This window comes from Meleagris gallopavo, chromosome 6 (assembly GCF_000146605.3).
Source record: "Meleagris gallopavo isolate NT-WF06-2002-E0010 breed Aviagen turkey brand Nicholas breeding stock chromosome 6, Turkey_5.1, whole genome shotgun sequence".
In the NCBI taxonomy this organism is placed as follows: Eukaryota; Metazoa; Chordata; class Aves; order Galliformes; family Phasianidae; genus Meleagris; species Meleagris gallopavo.
The window spans coordinates 47,792,277-47,809,417 of record NC_015016.2 but is presented as its reverse complement, the minus strand read 5'-3'; the positions used below and the strand labels follow the sequence as shown (position 1 = coordinate 47,809,417).

Here is a 17,141-nt window from a genome sequence, read left to right as displayed (position 1 = left end):
CATCCAACTGTCCCTGGGTTCCTTGTCACATCAGCTGCGCTAACATGTTCTTAAAAAACTGAAAGCTACCAAGGAGAGCTGCCCAGAAGCTGCAAAGAGGACTGGGGAAAATTGCTATAGCTTCTGGGATTGATTTGTTTGTTCTGCTTGTTGGTAACTTTCAGATCTGTAATGCCAGTTTTCTAGCAGTGGGAGGTAGAGTTCAGTCTGTAAACCAGACATTTCATCAGATGCACCTTAATGGCACAAAGGTTATGGGGTAGAACTACGGACCTTTCTTAGAGTGAATCTCCACAAGTTTTATTTTAAAAATCATAGAGTATCCTAAGTTGAAAGGGACCCTCAAGGATCACTGAGCCCATCTCCCTGCAAGGATCACTGAGCCCATCTCCCTGCTCCACACAGGACAATCCAAATTTCAAACCCCAAACTAAGCTTAGAAAAACTTGCTGATCAGAATCTCACTTTTTTCTTTTATTTACTTTTTTAGTTGTCCTTCCTTTCTCTGTAAGGAAAGTTTATCATCAGTGAGCACACTCCATGCTACGGCCACTTCAGATTCGGCAGCGGTAATCCTCAGGAATCTGAAATCTTGAGGAAGACCTTGAATACATGATACCCTTATTTTCACAAAACATTTACTATCTGAAAAAATGGGGGGAAAAAAACCCTAATTTTTGAACTAGCACTTCTTTTTTGCTATTAATTAAAGCTTGCAATACCAAGTTGCAATTTTTTGTTTACTTTATAGCTGCATTCTGAAGAATTGCCATAAAAAGAACACTTTAAAACTTCAGAAATATTAATATTTACCATTTATGGGTGTATTTCCCCTACTTTTGAAGTGGAATTAAACTATTAAGCGCATTTTTTTTTTTTCTCTCTTTCAATCTGTCTTTACAGAAATGTGATGAACTTTGGGAAGACTTCCATCAAAAACTTGTGGATGGGTCGTTGTTGACTTTGGATACATATCTAGGACAATTTCCTGATATCAAAGTACAGTAATGCTTACCTACAATGGAGAATTTGTAAATATCACCAGTCACTGTTGAGTCATAAAATAAACATAGAATTAGATTTCACACACAAACACAAAAATGGGGAGGGTCATTTGTTTCTGCAGTGAACCCAGTCTTGTTATGTAAACTAATCTTTGGCATCCGTCTGCACTCATTTTCCAAAATAATTTTCATGCTGTAGGATTTGTATGTAAATTAGCCTACAAACAAAAATTTACAATGTTTTTTCCTGTTCCATTTTTATTTGCTATGAGACAATTCTCACTGACTTTCACAGGGACAAATCAAGTTCTTCAGCTGTTAAAATGCCAGACAAATGATAACATGAAAAGCAGGCCTTTTGTTATTGACTAGATACACCTGTGGGTATCTAAATAACTTTCTCTTAACTACATTATGGTTCCTGGCTTGTAATTAGCTGCAGTAAAATTTTGTGGTACTGTTAATTCGGATTCTAGCTTCTCACCGATCATTCCTGGTGTAGAGTTCAAGGAGATGGTTGTTAAATGAGGATAAAGATTCATTAGAAGTGTGAGGTAGAAGCATTTGTATTTTCATGTCACTATATGGACAAAACTGGAAATTCTTTGTGGGGATTTAGAATCAGTCAGTTATCCTACAGCCATTTCCTTTGCTATTTACATCAGGAAAAAAAATCCCTATGTTACTGATACTCAATTTCAGACAGGCTGCTACATCAGCCTGAAAAACTCACTTGTAATATGGAACTTTGTAAAGCCAGCTTGTAACGGAGGACATTTTTTTCATGTTAAAAGTTCCTTCTATATTATATCTAACTTCTGCACCAGAGCAACTGTATTGAGAACTACATTTTAAAAATTTTTTCTACTCTAAAAACACTCTGTTAACTATTCATTAAATTTGCACACTATATATAAGGTAAAAGGACAGTGTTACCATGAGTTTAACAGGTCCACTTATTCTGGAGAATGAGATAAGTCTTGCATAACATTGTTACCTCACCACACCCACAGAACAGCCTTTCAAACCATCTGTATACATATTTCTTCTTTAAAATAAGAGTGTTAGTTTCTCTCTTTTTGCATGCCAGTGTTCTTTAGTGACATTATAGTAAGCTGGTATTGAATGGCAGACGAAGGAGAATTGGTACTGTTATGTTAAATGACTACATAGGCAAAATAACTTGAAAAAGAAGTGAATTGTACTGACTTTCGTTTTTATCTCTGTGCAGACACGTATTGCAAAACGAAGCAGAAAGCTAGTGGACTACGACAGTGCAAGGCATCATCTAGAAGCCCTGCAGAGCTCCAAAAGAAAAGACGAAGGCAGGATTACCAAGGTAGTGCACTGGAAAGGATGCTGGCTGATGACTTTGAGAACTCCAGTTCTGTGCAGAGACTTAGCATGAAGTTTCTCTTCTTTTTCCTCTTTCAGAACTAGTGAGAGATTATCCTTAAGGATAGAAGCGTTTTAAGTATTTTGGTGGATGGGAAGGGAACACAGCTGATTTTAGGAGTGAGTCCTGTTTGACTCACTCCTAAAACTTTATCTTTTGATGCGATTTAGGAGACAGCAAGCCCTGTGTTGGCCTTTGTTATCTGTGACTAAATTACATACTTTGTCAATAAAAATTCAAATTGAGTCACCAAAAAAAAAAAAAAATCCCACTTTGTGACAGAAACAGTTTTTCCAGGTTTTACTCTGTATTACAGTGATAGGAGAAGTCACTCTGTTTTTGTTTTAGGCAGAAGAAGAGTTTCAGAAAGCACAGAAAGTGTTTGAAGAGTTTAACACTGATTTGCAAGAAGAATTGCCATCTCTGTGGTCACGGTAAGCCTCGGCAGATATTGCCTTAGAGGCCTAAGGGGAGACTAAGGAAAGGGAATGAGGGGATTTTAACAAGCTGCTAGAAAGTCTTTGAAATTCTATCTGTCATCTTTTGAAATCATTACAGCAAAATGCCTTATAATGATTGAAAATTATTATATTTCTTGTAAAAGTACTTATGCTTATTTCTTTCAGTATATCTCAGTACTTAAAATTCTTTGTCACATTTTGTTATAAGGTGCAAAAAATATTTCATTTTTTCTGGATAAAGAACTCTGGCAGAGCACAAAATGGCAAATCATGACTCAAACCCACTGCTTCCATCACCCTTCTCAGAAACCGTGATGCTAGATACCTGATCCTTTCAACAAAAAAAAAGTGCCACTTGTTGATAAAGGTTCAAATATATAGAGCAACCATATAGAGCAGTCACACACTGTTCCAGAAGATTTGCAATTAGTTTATTTATAGGTCATTTTCTCTGTAAAATGTGTTAAAGCAAAGACATTTACAAAGGTATAAAGATTTAATGGCAACTGTTGTTTCCAGTCTTCTAAAAAATACTACCGAAGTAGTGTAAGAAAGGAAAAGCAATATTTAATTATAATTACTTCATAGTTTATATAATATTTATATATATATAAAATATAATATATATATAAATATATATTATTTCATATAATTATTTCATAGTTTTGCACTGAATATGTTCTTGATGTAAAGGCACTCGATGGAATTGATCATCCGTTTGGGATGTGTACCTATGGACTGCATTTATACAGAAATTGCACACAAAATGAGCAGGAGAACAAAGACAATATGGAAATAAGCATCTCATTAGTGCACCGTGTCCTTTAACGAATGGCAGTCTGGAGTGAAATTATGTTGTGAATTACTGATGTATACTTTGTCTTCTCTGCCTTCTAAATTAATTCCTGTTAAATTTGAGATCACTAGAGAGTTCTCCTGCTGTGTTTCTGCCTAGTTCAGGCTGAAAAACTTCTTTGCTCTTTGCGATGCTTGTTTTACGGGCTTGCAAAAGATAAAACTGCATATTATTTAGAGTAAAGGCCCTCTTATTTTAATATATATTGCCCACTAACTTCTCTCAGAGAAAGATAAAATTTAATTTGAGTAATATGCATAGTTTAGAAACTGTGCTTTAGATAGCAAATGCTTTCATGGTCATATTTTTAAATATCACAGTAATTCAGGAAGAAAAAGATTCATTGTGTTGACATACTGCAATCTTATTCTTATGCCAAAGATGATTTTGGCTAGTAAAAGCTTGGAGAAATTGCGCTTGAAAGTTTTTAAATAGGAGAAAGAATAATCCATAACCTAAGGCAGCGCCCCTTACTTTTAAAATGTATGGAGGACATACAAACACTCACCCTGAGAAGGCAGATTTTTGAATGCACGTGGAAAAATGTCTGTATTAGAAATTAATTTCTTTCATCTGCGTATATTTCAGGATTGGTTTCATTAGGGTAGACTGAGCATGAGACATCTACCCCTGGGAGGTATACCTTATAGCTGTCCCAAAACACACCCAGCATCACTTAGATGCACTTAAACAAACTGAAGTCCTCTGCTGTGGGCTACTTGCAACTCGATTGCTCTATGCAGTGTGAAACACAAACAGAAATAGTAAGGAACAATAAGTTTGAAGTTTTGATGTTCAACCCAGTGTTATGCTTTGCTGAGAACAGTAGTCAAGGATTCTGCTTGTGGTCTGGAAAAAAACTAATTCACTTTCTTTTGTGTCTCTGCTATCCCCATTCTTTATTCTCTTTCTCCTTTCCTTGTGCCATCTTCCATAGGCGAGTTGGCTTTTATGTGAACACCTTCAAAAATGTATCCAGCCTTGAAGCCAAGTTTCACAAGGAAATAGCTTTAGTAAGTAAAATGAATGTCTCATGTATAATGGAGTATGTGCTATGCATAACAGCAAACAAATGTAACACAGCAATAAAAAACTAGCAGCAGCAGATCAAAAGTTGCCCTAGATCCAGATTTGTACTATAATCTTCGTATTGGTTCCTACTTGCCTTTTTTGTACTCTCCTTAAGAACCCATGCAATCTTAGTAAATGGTCCATAATATAGTAGCAACAATAATGCTATTACTGCAACATTAAAATACATTTTTATTTTAATATCTTCTCCATTCTTCCTAGCACACTTTGCCTACAGCATTTTTCCACACCCAATTGCTAAGCATCTCATTGCTTTAATCAGTACATGAGAAATGTGTCAATTATACCCTTCAGGGCCATTACATCCATTGTCAGAAATGCAACATTAGATCTGTCACTATAGGCAAATACGCAGTTTCAATAAGGATCTTTTGAATGCATTAAATACCTTACTAATTGGGAGTGTGTTATCTATATAACCTATTAACTTACAGGAAGCCAAGTGGCATGGAAAACTTGTTTGACCAAAGTCCCATGCAAGTTGAGATCAGGCTTTTGAGGGGAGAGCAGGAATCATCTCTGCTACACATTTCTCTATCAGAAAGCTGACAGCACTAAGTCACATTTAGAAACTTGTTCTCTGAAAACCAGTTTTTTTAAAAAACTGTTATCTTTGAGAGCATTTCTATGCATTTCAATAGGTTTCCACTTAGACTTTTGTTATGTATAGCACTGCTTATTTTTGGAAGGAACTATTTACAATTTTAAAGAAATGAGAGCAGTAACCAGACCGGATTTATCAGCTATGTTTTTAATCACAGCTGTAATGCTTCATCTAAACTCAGACAAGTGTTTTATTTTCTCAGCTATGTCACAAACTGTATGAAGTGATGACGAAGCTGGGAGATCAGCATGCAGACAAGGCCTTCACCATTCAAGGGGCACCAAGGTGACTTTGGTTCTTATTTTAGTGAATTGCATTGCAGTAAGATTTGTGGATTTCAGCACGTGAAGTAAGCACCTACATAATATATAGTGTTTGCCATACAACCCAGTTACTGGGTTTCTTCTTTCAAGAGGGTAGATGAAAGTACCCTTGGTTGTTGCTGTTTTCAACATAAGTGAAGCTGCAGAATTTTCTTCATCACCTACTTATTTTCCATTCTAAAAAAGAAAAAGGACAATATTTTCTGTTGTTGCAATTTACCCTATTTCATTGTAGCACAGAATACCAGTTTGCACCTGCTTAGTATGTAGTCCATTTACTCTTAAGTGGTTAGCCTTCGGTGAGTTTATTCTGAGTAATGTTCTGAGTTTAACTCTCAGAATATTTTTAAGGCCTTGAAATATTAGATGTGTTTTTAGCACCTAAAGGCGTGTGATTAGGTGAGAATCTTGACCTTTCTACGTAATGCTTTGTCTCCTCTGCTCATGGGGAAAAGTCAGGAAATATGATCTGAGTATATCATAAAAGCTGAAAAGCCGAAGTAAGATGAATGTCACGAAATGCCATATTTTTAATGACTTCCAAGGGCAATCTTGCCTTAAAATAAAAGCAAAACCAAGAAAGCTTAAAATCAGATAGTGCTTTCTTAAGTTCATTGGAAGCCAGTGCACTATTTCTGATTTTTTTACTTGCAAAGAGCAAAGCCTTTCTGACAGAATTTGATCTCAGTACTGTAATAATGATAGGCAGAAAAGATTGTAATTATAAAAGTATAGTTATAAATTATCAAAACATAGTGATAATTAGAGCGAATGCATAAGTCCCAAATTTCAAGCCAATCCTAGCTCATCCAGAAGCAGTCAGAACAATGTTATGGCTACTGTTAATTTGCCCTCAAGCCAGGCTCACATTAGCAACAATTAAGACTGTCCAAGAGCACAACATCTGCCTCAGACATATGGCTGACATTTCTATATTTCTTTTTATCTCATTTTAAAAGGACAAAAAATATTTGAGCTTCCATCCTACTGCAAAATATAGAACTATGATATTAAGAATGTGTCCAAAATTTTCGTATTGGATTAGTTCAGTGTTAATCTGCGATCATACACACTTACTCCCTGAGCTGACACCTCATTTAGCACCATTTCCAGTCCCTGTAGGATGGCTACATCTCCCATAGACATTCATAAAATACTGTTATGGGATAAAAAATGATATAATATTGGAAACTTAAAGTAATTTTTGTAATAAACAAGTATTTGGCCACATGTATCTCTTAGACTGTGCCCAGCATGCACACGTTCTTGTTATCACTGAATTTTTCTTCCCATCAGTGAGAAAAAAATAATAGGATTCTAGCTGCAAATGACTAGGCATAGATTAATGCTTTGTAACATCCTTATTTAAAAATGCCTTTTAAAAATTTTTTTACTTACTGTGTTACTCTTTTATTTGAGCTCTGCTGCATCCCAAGTGAGAAAGTTTTAGTTATAGGTCATCAGCCCTAAGTGGTGGTTTGTTGTGTTTGCTTTTTTTGTTTCTGTGAAATTGACAGCTCATACACAGTGTAGCATTTTTGGTATATTGTTCACAGAGCCTTACGTGAGATTCAAGACAAATTTTGAGTTTTATTATTTTTATAGTGCTCTACAATATTACTCAGGAATGAGCCTTTTTGAGATGAAACAGTTTTCCTTTTTAAATATGTGAGAAATAGATACTAGACAAGTACATTATCTTTCCTTTAGAGTACCATATAAAAATAGAGTACCATCTTAAAAATTTATATGCTACTGAATATTCTATCTTGAAGACAAATATTGTACCTAGGAAAGAAATTTCTTAATAACTGCTTATTTTTTCTTCTTTAATATTTCCACAGAAAGAGGTGGTGAGTGTGAACTTTGCCCTTTCCAAGGAATTATTTTTTCTTGCACCTGTGTTAGGAACATGTTTATGGCGTGGTTCCCTCCATCATGTAGTGCTTCTGTTCTTGCTAAATATGTGTAGGACTCGCTCTTCTCTTACCAAGTACTGTGACTGTTGAATGCTGTAGATTATAGCCTCCCTGAGTTGTAAGCTTTCAGCATTTCTGAGTAGCTGAGTATGTCCCAGTGTTTGCATCAGGTCCTTTCTCAGAAAGAACAAATCCTTTTACAGGACAGGACTTCATCAGATCTTTTCTTAGTATCAGCAGAGCTCTGCTGAAGTCTCTTGACTACTGCTTGTTTATAGTTGTGGTGAGTTGCCCATCTAAATAGTTACAGCTATATAATAATCTCGTTTGTGTTTTGGTTTATTGAAACCTTCCTGAAGTTGCTGAGCTTTTAGTGTTATTTGCATTATTCATTGGCATGTCATCTTCTGGGATTTTTTATCTTTAAAGCCTTTTATTTTGAGAACTGTGTGAAATGAAGGCAGTAATTCCAGCTCCCATTTTATGATGGTTACAAACTTATACATAAAACATCATTTCAAATTTAGAAGAAAAAAAAAAGAAAAATGCAGGAATTGAGTCTCCATCAAGTTATAATAATCAGGTAAACAGATGCAGTAGATGTTCCAAAAATAAAGGTCACTCAAAAATTAAAATGTTGTTTGAAACTATAGATCACTGAATTTTGATTATATATAATTGCAGTTTTAATTTTAGTGATTATATAATGATCTGGTTCATCTCCGCTGTATATCACCTTTTGTGCTCACTGGCTTTCAACTATTCAAATTACCAAGGTAATAAATTAGCATAATGTGTATGTCCTGACCATTACTTTGATTCTTGCCCAGTGATTCAGGTCCACTCCGCATTGCAAAACACCATCACCACCAGAGGAGGTCTCTCCCCTTCCTAGCCCTACTGCTAGTCCCAATCACATGCTGGCACCAGCATCTCCAGCACCAGCCCGGCCTAAGTCACCCACACAGGTAAGTGGAAACTCAACAAAAGAGACTGGCCTGTTGTGAAGTAAGCTGAGATAATGTATACAGTGGTGTTTTAATTCTAGGGATGGACTGAGAAACAGTGAGGAGACCACTGGCTCCATTGTGCTCTATGTGGGTCAGCGGGGGGGTGTTCATCTCTGTGTCTCAAGCATGGGTAGAAAATGTTTTTTTTTTTAATAAAGAAGAATGAGGAAAATTCAGGTGAACTGGAGGCATTTGTTCTGCCTAAGCAAAACACATTTCAAAAACTTGCATAGTCTCTAAAGACCCAGAAATGATAACTTGAAAAATCCATTTCTAGAACTCCCATGAATTTCAATACATTTCAATACATACCCCGTCAGTCTTGTTCAAATTCATACTCACTACAGGGGAAAAACAAACACCTAGCCAGCAATTACTGCTGGTCTGCCAACATGGATTTCCATCTGAAACAGTAAATAACAGAGCTAGTTTAAATACTGCTGTGATATGATTACTGATAATTAGAGGCTTATTAATTGTTACCAATACTAAATTGAGAAATTTGATGATGCAGGAGTCATTTCTGTTCTTCCCAGTATCAGTGAACTTGTCAGTTTCATGAAGGGCATGAGAGGGCATGTACCATGAGAACTGTATGTGATACTCCGTGAAAACATCGAAGACAAGACTTGATGTTGCTGATGTTTTCAAAATTGAGCATAGCTTCTGTGTTGATTTTTATGCATTTAGAAAACATGTGAGCATACCTGTTTTCTTTGGTCTTCCAAACTGTGATGTTCTAGAGGCTGAACATTTACTGAATAAAACTCAGTTTAGTCTTACTGATGTTGCATCATCCGAGGAATTTTATTTTATTTTTTTTTTAACATCATTTTAAAAATATCCAGTGATCAGTATTAATCCATGCAATACATTTGTCATAGTTACATGAATCTCTGGAGAGCAGAGGGAATTAGTGACCTAAGCACTTTGAGGTGCAGCGGTTCATAGGAGTGGTATATTCTTAGCATTAAGTAGGCTTTAAAAGATAGCAACAGGTAGGCAGGGAGAAAATCCCAAAGATTACTGAAATGATTTTAAGAAGCAAAAAAGCTGAAAAGACTTTGTTCTGTTCAGTATTGCTCATCCAACAGTGTGCTGCATAGGAAATAAAATGCACAGCATTGTATTCCTGTCAGAGCAGAAAAATTTCATCTAATAAATGCTTTTGTGTGAATTCTTGAAACTTGAGTTTGAAAAATAGAGTTGGTTTGCTTTTCATGCAGTGTTTCTTTCAAGGCACTTGATGATGAGCAGCCAAAAAGTTCCTTTGATTCCATGTGTTTTTACTACTTTAAAGGGGAAGTAGCAGAGACAAAAATCTAACTCAAGCTGTTTAGACTTAAGTCTCTAATTTGTCCCTGAACTAGTCTGTGATATTTTTGTTGTCTGTCTAGCTGAGGAAAGGTCCTCCAGTTCCACCACTGCCTAAGCTCACACCCACAAAGGAGTTGCAACAGGAGAACATCATTAACCTCTTTGATGACAACTTTGTCCCAGAAATCAACGTGACAACTCCATCACAGGTAAGCTTCAGAGGATGGTGTATGGGTCCAACCTGGCAATCACCTGAAGTTCTCCAATACTAAGGGTGTATGGCTGACCTCAACAGAGAGGGAGGCAAAGAGTTCTGGTAGAAGGCAGGGACGCAATGACCCTTTTGTACTGTCTTCAAAGCTCCACAAACATAATATTTTGTCTTTCAACAGGTCTTGAATAACCATTCTAAAGGCATAGAATTGCTAGCATGTGGGAAAATAAAATGATTTTTCAAATGAGAAATGAGATTCCCTGGTGAGATATTTGACTAAAAATGTTATGAATTGCAACTACAGTTGATATTTAACTAAATTCAGGTTTCATCACAAAGGGAAAGTTAACCTAAGATGCCTTTTTTTTTAAATCCCAAACATCTTGTTCTTGTCTGTTTCTGTTTCTTCCATAAAAATTATTAAATATATACCTATTTGGGGTGTGCGTTTTTTTTAAAAAGAGCTTTACGCGTTTAATCAACCCTTCGCAGGTATAAAAGGCTATGCCAACTACATACATCATTTGTTTGGTTTTGATTAATAGGAACATTAGTTACGCAACTAAAAAGTGATCAGAATTACTTTTATTTTATTATTTTTAAACTAGGAAATTTAAAATAATTGCATAGAACAAACAAGACCCAGAGTTGTGTAAAATAAATATGTATAATTTGCATTTAGTTTTTCAGCTTTCATGCAGATATGGTAATTATTGGTTGTTTAATAATAGGCCATTTATATTATGGTAACTACAACAAGAAATCCTAGCCTATGTCTGATAGACTGTGGAGAAATATGCAGATCTAGAACTTACGCTGAGTGTTTACAAATTTTTATTTTCACAGAAATTATTGTTTTTGTACTAATTCTTTTGACAGCACACAAAAATGTAGGCATAGCAATGAAAGAAAAAATTCAGAGAATTTGAGCAGGTGGTTTGTAGAGGACAAAAAGGCACTGCCATCTATTCCACAAGTATATATTTGGAAGAACAAAGAGTTATTTATAAATAAGTTCCCACACAATTAACAAATTAATGGCAGCTCCCATACTGGGAAGCATAAACACAGCCACTGCCAGGCTCTTGTGGAAGGGGGCTGCAATCTGGTTTCATCATTGTTATAGGAGTTCTTAGGAGTTACAAGGTTGGCAGCGTAAGCCTCAACATCACTGGGGCCATGAAAATGACCCAAGGGATGGAACACTTCTCCTGTGAGTACAGGCTGAGAGAGTTGGAGCTGTTCATTCTGAAGAGAAGCTCTGGGGAGACTGAGAGCAGTCTTTCAGTATCTAAAGGGTGGCTAGAAGAACAAAGGGGGCAGATTCTTCAGCAGGGTCTGTTGTGACAGGACAAGGGGAAATGGTTTCAAACTAAAAGGGGGGAGCTTTAGAGTGAATATAAGGAAAAAGGTTTTAATGGTAAGGGTGGTGAGGCACTGGAATAGGTTGCCCAGACATGTGGTAGATGCCTTGTCTTTGGATACATTCAACATGATCTGGTTGTAGATATCTCTGTTCATTGTAGGGGAGTTGGACTGGGTGATCTTTAAGGGTCCCTTCCAGCTAAAACAATTCTATGATTCTAATGCCTCAAGGACGGTTTTGATAAAATCTGAACACATCAGATGAAAGACATAGGAGAATGAGCACATCACAGGCTACTGGTGGGGAGGGTTGTTTTGGTTTTGACCTTTCAAAGTGTGACAACATAGCACCAGCATCAGCAGATCATACCAGTTATCTGTCATCACCAGTGTACAAAGACAGAGGCCAAGGGAAGAATATAAAATAAGGCATGCAAAGTTATACTCCCTTCTCCTAAAGTCTCATAGAATCATAGAATACCCTGAGGTGGAGGGAACCCACATGGATCGTGGAGTCCAGCTCCTGGCTCCACACAGCATCACCCAAAATTCAAACTCTATGTCCAAGAGCAATGTTCAAAAGCTCCTTTATCTTTAGCAACTCGGTGCCATTATCACCGCCCTGATAAGCCAGTTCCAGTGCCCAACCACCATCTCAGTGCAGAACCTTTCCCTCACCCCCAGCTGCCCTTCCCCTGGTACAGCTCCATGCCGTTCCCTCAGCCCTGCCACTGTCACACAGAGCAGAGCTCAGCGCTGCCCTCCGCTCCCTGTGAGGAGCTGCAGCCACCATCAGGCCTCCCCTCAGTTCCTTCTCACAGACTTTGTCCTCTAAACCCATCTCCATCTTTGCACCCTTCTCTGGATGCTCTCTTAACAGTTTCATGTCCTTCTTATACTGTGGCACCCAAACTGCCCACACTGCTCGAGGTGAGGCCCTTCTCTCGCTGGGCTGGCAGTGGCCCTGATGCACAGCCCCTGGGTACGGTTGGCCTTTGGTCTGTCAGGGCACGCTGCTGGCTCAGATTCAACTTGCCATCAACCAGCACCCTCAGATCCCTTTCCACAGGGCTGCTCTCCTGCCTTAATCCCAAATCTCCCACCCTACAACCATTTTCAGCTCAGAACGGAGTAATTGGAGTCCAATTATTTCTTGGCATTGATGTTCTTATGACTGATCTATTCTTGCAGCCTTCCCCTGCTTCACACTTCAGCCATAGACAGGGGCAGGAGTTTGGACTGTGTGCCCTTTTGGTCTGACTCTGTTTACTTTTCTTTTGTGAGATTACATATGAATGTATGTGTACAAATTATATCCACTGGTACCATTTCCAATCTGAACATTTTTCATAATAGCACTCTGACTCATTATGGCCTGTATATGCTATACATTGAAGGCAAGCTTCTCTTGCTGTTTAATAAACACTGAACAACTAGCAGTAGGCAGAATTAGCCTTGTTACTAAGATGTGTGCCCAGAATACTTATCATTAGTGATAATTACACCTCAGCTATAGTTTCACACTGATTAAAAATAATATTTTGCATTGATGCGTGGTAATTATTTGCTTAGGTTAATTTGCAAAGGGAAAGATCTGTAGTCCATTGAACCAATGTAGGTATTTACACTGACCTCAGAGGCCTTGATTAATTCATTAATTGTAAACAAAAAAGGTTCTATTGTGTAATCCAGTTTTGTAAGAGCAGATCAAGGTACCAAGATTTATTTAGTTACATAAGATGTTTCCTACAGTTTAGTGCTAGGTGCACCAATAGATTTGAATTCTTATTTATGTTCGGAACTGAAATTTAATTCAAATGCATTTGTGTCCTCCTGTATTGACTTATGAGTAGTATTTGTAATTGCGAAGAGATTCACGCATTAAAATGTAAGGACACTAGATACAATTTATGCAGCTTTTCAATTTTGGTGTCTAACTAGAGCACTTAAAATGGCTTTCACAGTCAAACAGTGAACACTTGGCACTTTTTCAAGAGGGCTAAAATTTGTTTAGCCTGAAAAGGCAAGGGTCCACTACGCAGAAAACAAAGGCATCATAAAAATGAAGCTCATAAAAATAAGGTTAAAAGTTCAGGAAAGTCTTCAGAGCTTCCTCCCATCCTTGTTTGCAGCTTGAAAATTTGTTTCTTTTTTGTTTGCTTGTTTGCTTTTTGTTTTTTTGTTTTTCTTGGACCTTTCAATATTGTATTTCCTGGGACCACTTTTGAGAGGGTTTTTTTTTCTCTTCTAACAGAACGAAATTCCTGAAACTAAGAAAGAGGAATCTTTGCTAGATCTGGACTTCGACCCTTTCAAGCCAGAGGTTGTATCAACGGGAGTAACTCATTCACCCATGTCTCAGGTATCTCTTTGCTTTTGAAACAGGCACAGCATAAAAATGCAAAGCCCTGTGTTTGTTAGCAGAGGTTTGCATGATGTACTAAAGAGCAGTATGTCTACAGTGTCTGAAACACTTGATCTTCCTGAGAAGCTCTTGTCAGACATTTATCTTTCCCCTTCACTAACCCTGTACTTGATAATGTACTGAAAGAAGAGGAAATAGGTGATAAAACAAGATGTCTGCCAGTGAGAATGGTCATCATGGACCATGGACACCAGCCTTGTCTTTGGCATGCCGTTACTCCCCATTCTTAAAACAGCTATTCATGCTAATATTATAATCCTCTGATGCCTTTTTTCCTGAGGTTTTTGTCTGACCCAGCTTTGACATTTCATGTCTGGAAAGAGATGTCAGGGGACCGAGGTCTTATGGAGTCAACACGCAATTTCTTGCTGTGATGGAGTTTCTTTACCAAGCAAGGAATATGATCTGAGTGTTTTGCTTCCATAAATCTATTTCAGACCTAATCTCATGGAAAGAATGAAATAGCATGTTCCCTTGAAGGATGCTGTGTTAAAGAATTCTGTTTCTACAATAATATTTGTCATGGTAGTTTCTCTCTGCAATACATTAAAAAAAAAAAAAAAGAAGAAGAAGAAGCACATATGAAAGTTGCTTTGATTTGCCCTAAAGCACCTGGCATCTGCTATTTTAAGATCTAGAACTCACAATCACTATCCTTAGGGCTGATATTATGGTAGTTTCCCTGGCCAGCAGAGCTGGAGCTCTGCATTGTACACAGACAAGGAAGCAATATTAACACACTGTTAGCAAAACCTATTATTCCTCTGGCTATCACTAACCTAGCTTGTACTGCAAGACATGAGAAGACTAATAAGCTGTTCAGTAATGCAGCACTAGGAAAGGAGTGAGCAAACAAGGAGCTTTAAGGCTGAGGAAGCCCTTGATCTCGGTTAATTAATTTCTTATTTGTTATACAGTCCTAGTTATATAATGAGATCTGCCCTGATCTCTAATGGGTTACGCACTGTTAGAAAAACAGTGCTCTGTCAGCACTCCAAACATCAGTGGAAGTTTCTCATTGTTCTTTGCTATGAGTATTTAATTGTCATAGAGGCTTTGTGCATCTTGTTATTTTTCTTGCTTTCTGGAAACAAGAAAAGAAAGGAAATGATCTCTTGGCACTCAGCAGTGACAGAAAATTCTAGCTTTGCCTTTGCTAACTCTGCCATTTCAGCTTGTCTTGAATAAACCTGATGAGAGCAGTGGAATAATTAAACCTCCCAGAAAATTAACTGTGGTGGCAGTTTGTCTTGACATGATACTATATAGATTGCAGTTTATTGTTTTAATGGAAAAAAATTGTTTTAGGTTCGTCTGTGCCTTGAAATACTGAATGTAATTAAATGTAGAAGAGTACATTGTAAGATTTCATCTGGGTACACAGGAAGCATTCACTGAGCACCTTCCATTTCTTCTTTCACCTTTCATTCAACAAATACACATGAGAAAAAGTGGTTAACAACCACAAGCGCGCATGGATGAGTCAGAGCACCACATCTTTAACAAAGAGAGGATAGCCCTACCGTCTAGTTTCAGTCCCACTGGATATGACACCATCACTGCAGTGGGATCACTGACAGATTGACGTCTGTGACTGCAGTATTTGGAGCCCCTGTGCAGGGAGATTAAGTCAGCCTGAAGTGTTCTTTCTATATGTGTACTGGTTTTGCCTCAGTTGTGGTTATTTTTCCTTCAGAAAACTGTGCTGAAGCAGTGAACTGAAGGCAAGAGTTGTCTGTGCCATGATGCCTTTGGAGGGCGGGCTTGACTTCCCTATTGATCATTTAACTACTTCCCTCCACTACTCTGCTGCTGTGATCAGATCACAGTAAGAGAGCCTTAGCCTGCCCTTCCTCACTTGCTTTCTGGTTCTATGAATGCCTCAGAAGTGTCCTTTCTAAATGTGGCTGACACTCACCTCCTTTTGCTAGCTATGGTCTGTTTCACCTTTCCTTCATCATATTCCCTCCCTCTTGTCTTGTGAGCACTGAAAGAAAAATGAAGAAATGAAAATGAGCAGTCTCCTTCCCAGTAGGATGTTTGGAGTTTGCAACAGTTAAGGCTATTAGAAAAGAGCTATTCTTTTGCCTTGAAGTTTGGATGTTCATCTAACAAGGTTATGCCAGAGTAAGCAGGTACACTTATGAATTACACCAACACAGAGGAAGCACACACCTGGACTTAAACTCAATGAGAAATGGATATTGATGTTAATTTGTTGTAAATTTGAGTAATGATTTATTACTGTGTCTTTTATTTGTGAAAGTGAAAGCAGGGGTTGTTCAGAGAGCCATTCTGTAGTCATAAAAAAAAAAAAAGTTAAGATATATCCAGCAATCCTTTCTCTTTATGAGTATTAGATGTAACATTTAACATATGGAAATGTTTCAGGAACAATTTTACGTTTTATTTTATGAATGTCACTAGTTTTTATCTTTCATGGACTTTAACTTAGATGTGAATGTAATAGATGTGTTTCAAAGTATCTCAGACCATTCAAAAACAGACCTCATACCTACTTTCTGCTTTCATCTGTCCATTCAGCTCTTCTGTTGAAAAGTCATTAATACTGAATATTTAACAGACTGGACAAGAAAATGAAAACATTGATCAACACTCTTGTTTTCTTTCCCCAAAATTTTGCAGTTTTCCTTTCTTGTGTTTGAATATAAGAACTTGAATAAGTTGTTCTCAGTGGATAGCAGAATCTTTTCTTTACTGGCTAAAAATGCTGACCTGTGTAAGCTTCTTAAAGTTATTCCTTGTGGGCATTCCTGCACCTGTTGAACATCGTACAGAATCACCAGTTCAGAATGCATTTATTATTCAAATAGCCAGTGGTATGAGTCCACTGGAAAACAACTACTGCTTTGAAGTGGAGAATACCACAATCCACCACATACTGCTCATCCTACTTACCCAAAAATCATATTCTGCAAACATGCACTCAAATATAAAATATATGTATTATAAATAAGTGCATTTATATGTTCTTCTTTCATGTTAGTTATGTAGCATATCAAACACACAATATATGAACAGTATTTTTCTAAAAGCATCTTTTTTCTTCTCCTTTTTTCAGACATTGCCATGGGATCTGTGGACGGTACGACTGACATTTATCATTGTAAACTGGAATATTTTTGTGCATCTGA

At 37.3% G+C, this 17,141-nt stretch overlaps 1 protein-coding gene across 1 annotated transcript in view; it reads left to right on the top strand.

Annotated features, from left to right (window-relative positions):
• The window catches only part of AMPH (amphiphysin), a 70,901-nt gene that overhangs the window by 37,360 nt on the left and 16,400 nt on the right, over window positions 1-17,141 (top strand). The window contains 10 exon segments of the mRNA XM_031554059.1: window positions 904-999; window positions 2,236-2,343; window positions 2,749-2,834; window positions 4,655-4,730; window positions 5,616-5,698; window positions 8,486-8,505; window positions 8,508-8,623; window positions 10,063-10,191; window positions 13,816-13,923; window positions 17,069-17,092. Coding sequence (XP_031409919.1) covers window positions 904-999; window positions 2,236-2,343; window positions 2,749-2,834; window positions 4,655-4,730; window positions 5,616-5,698; window positions 8,486-8,505; window positions 8,508-8,623; window positions 10,063-10,191; window positions 13,816-13,923; window positions 17,069-17,092 — 846 coding nt within the window.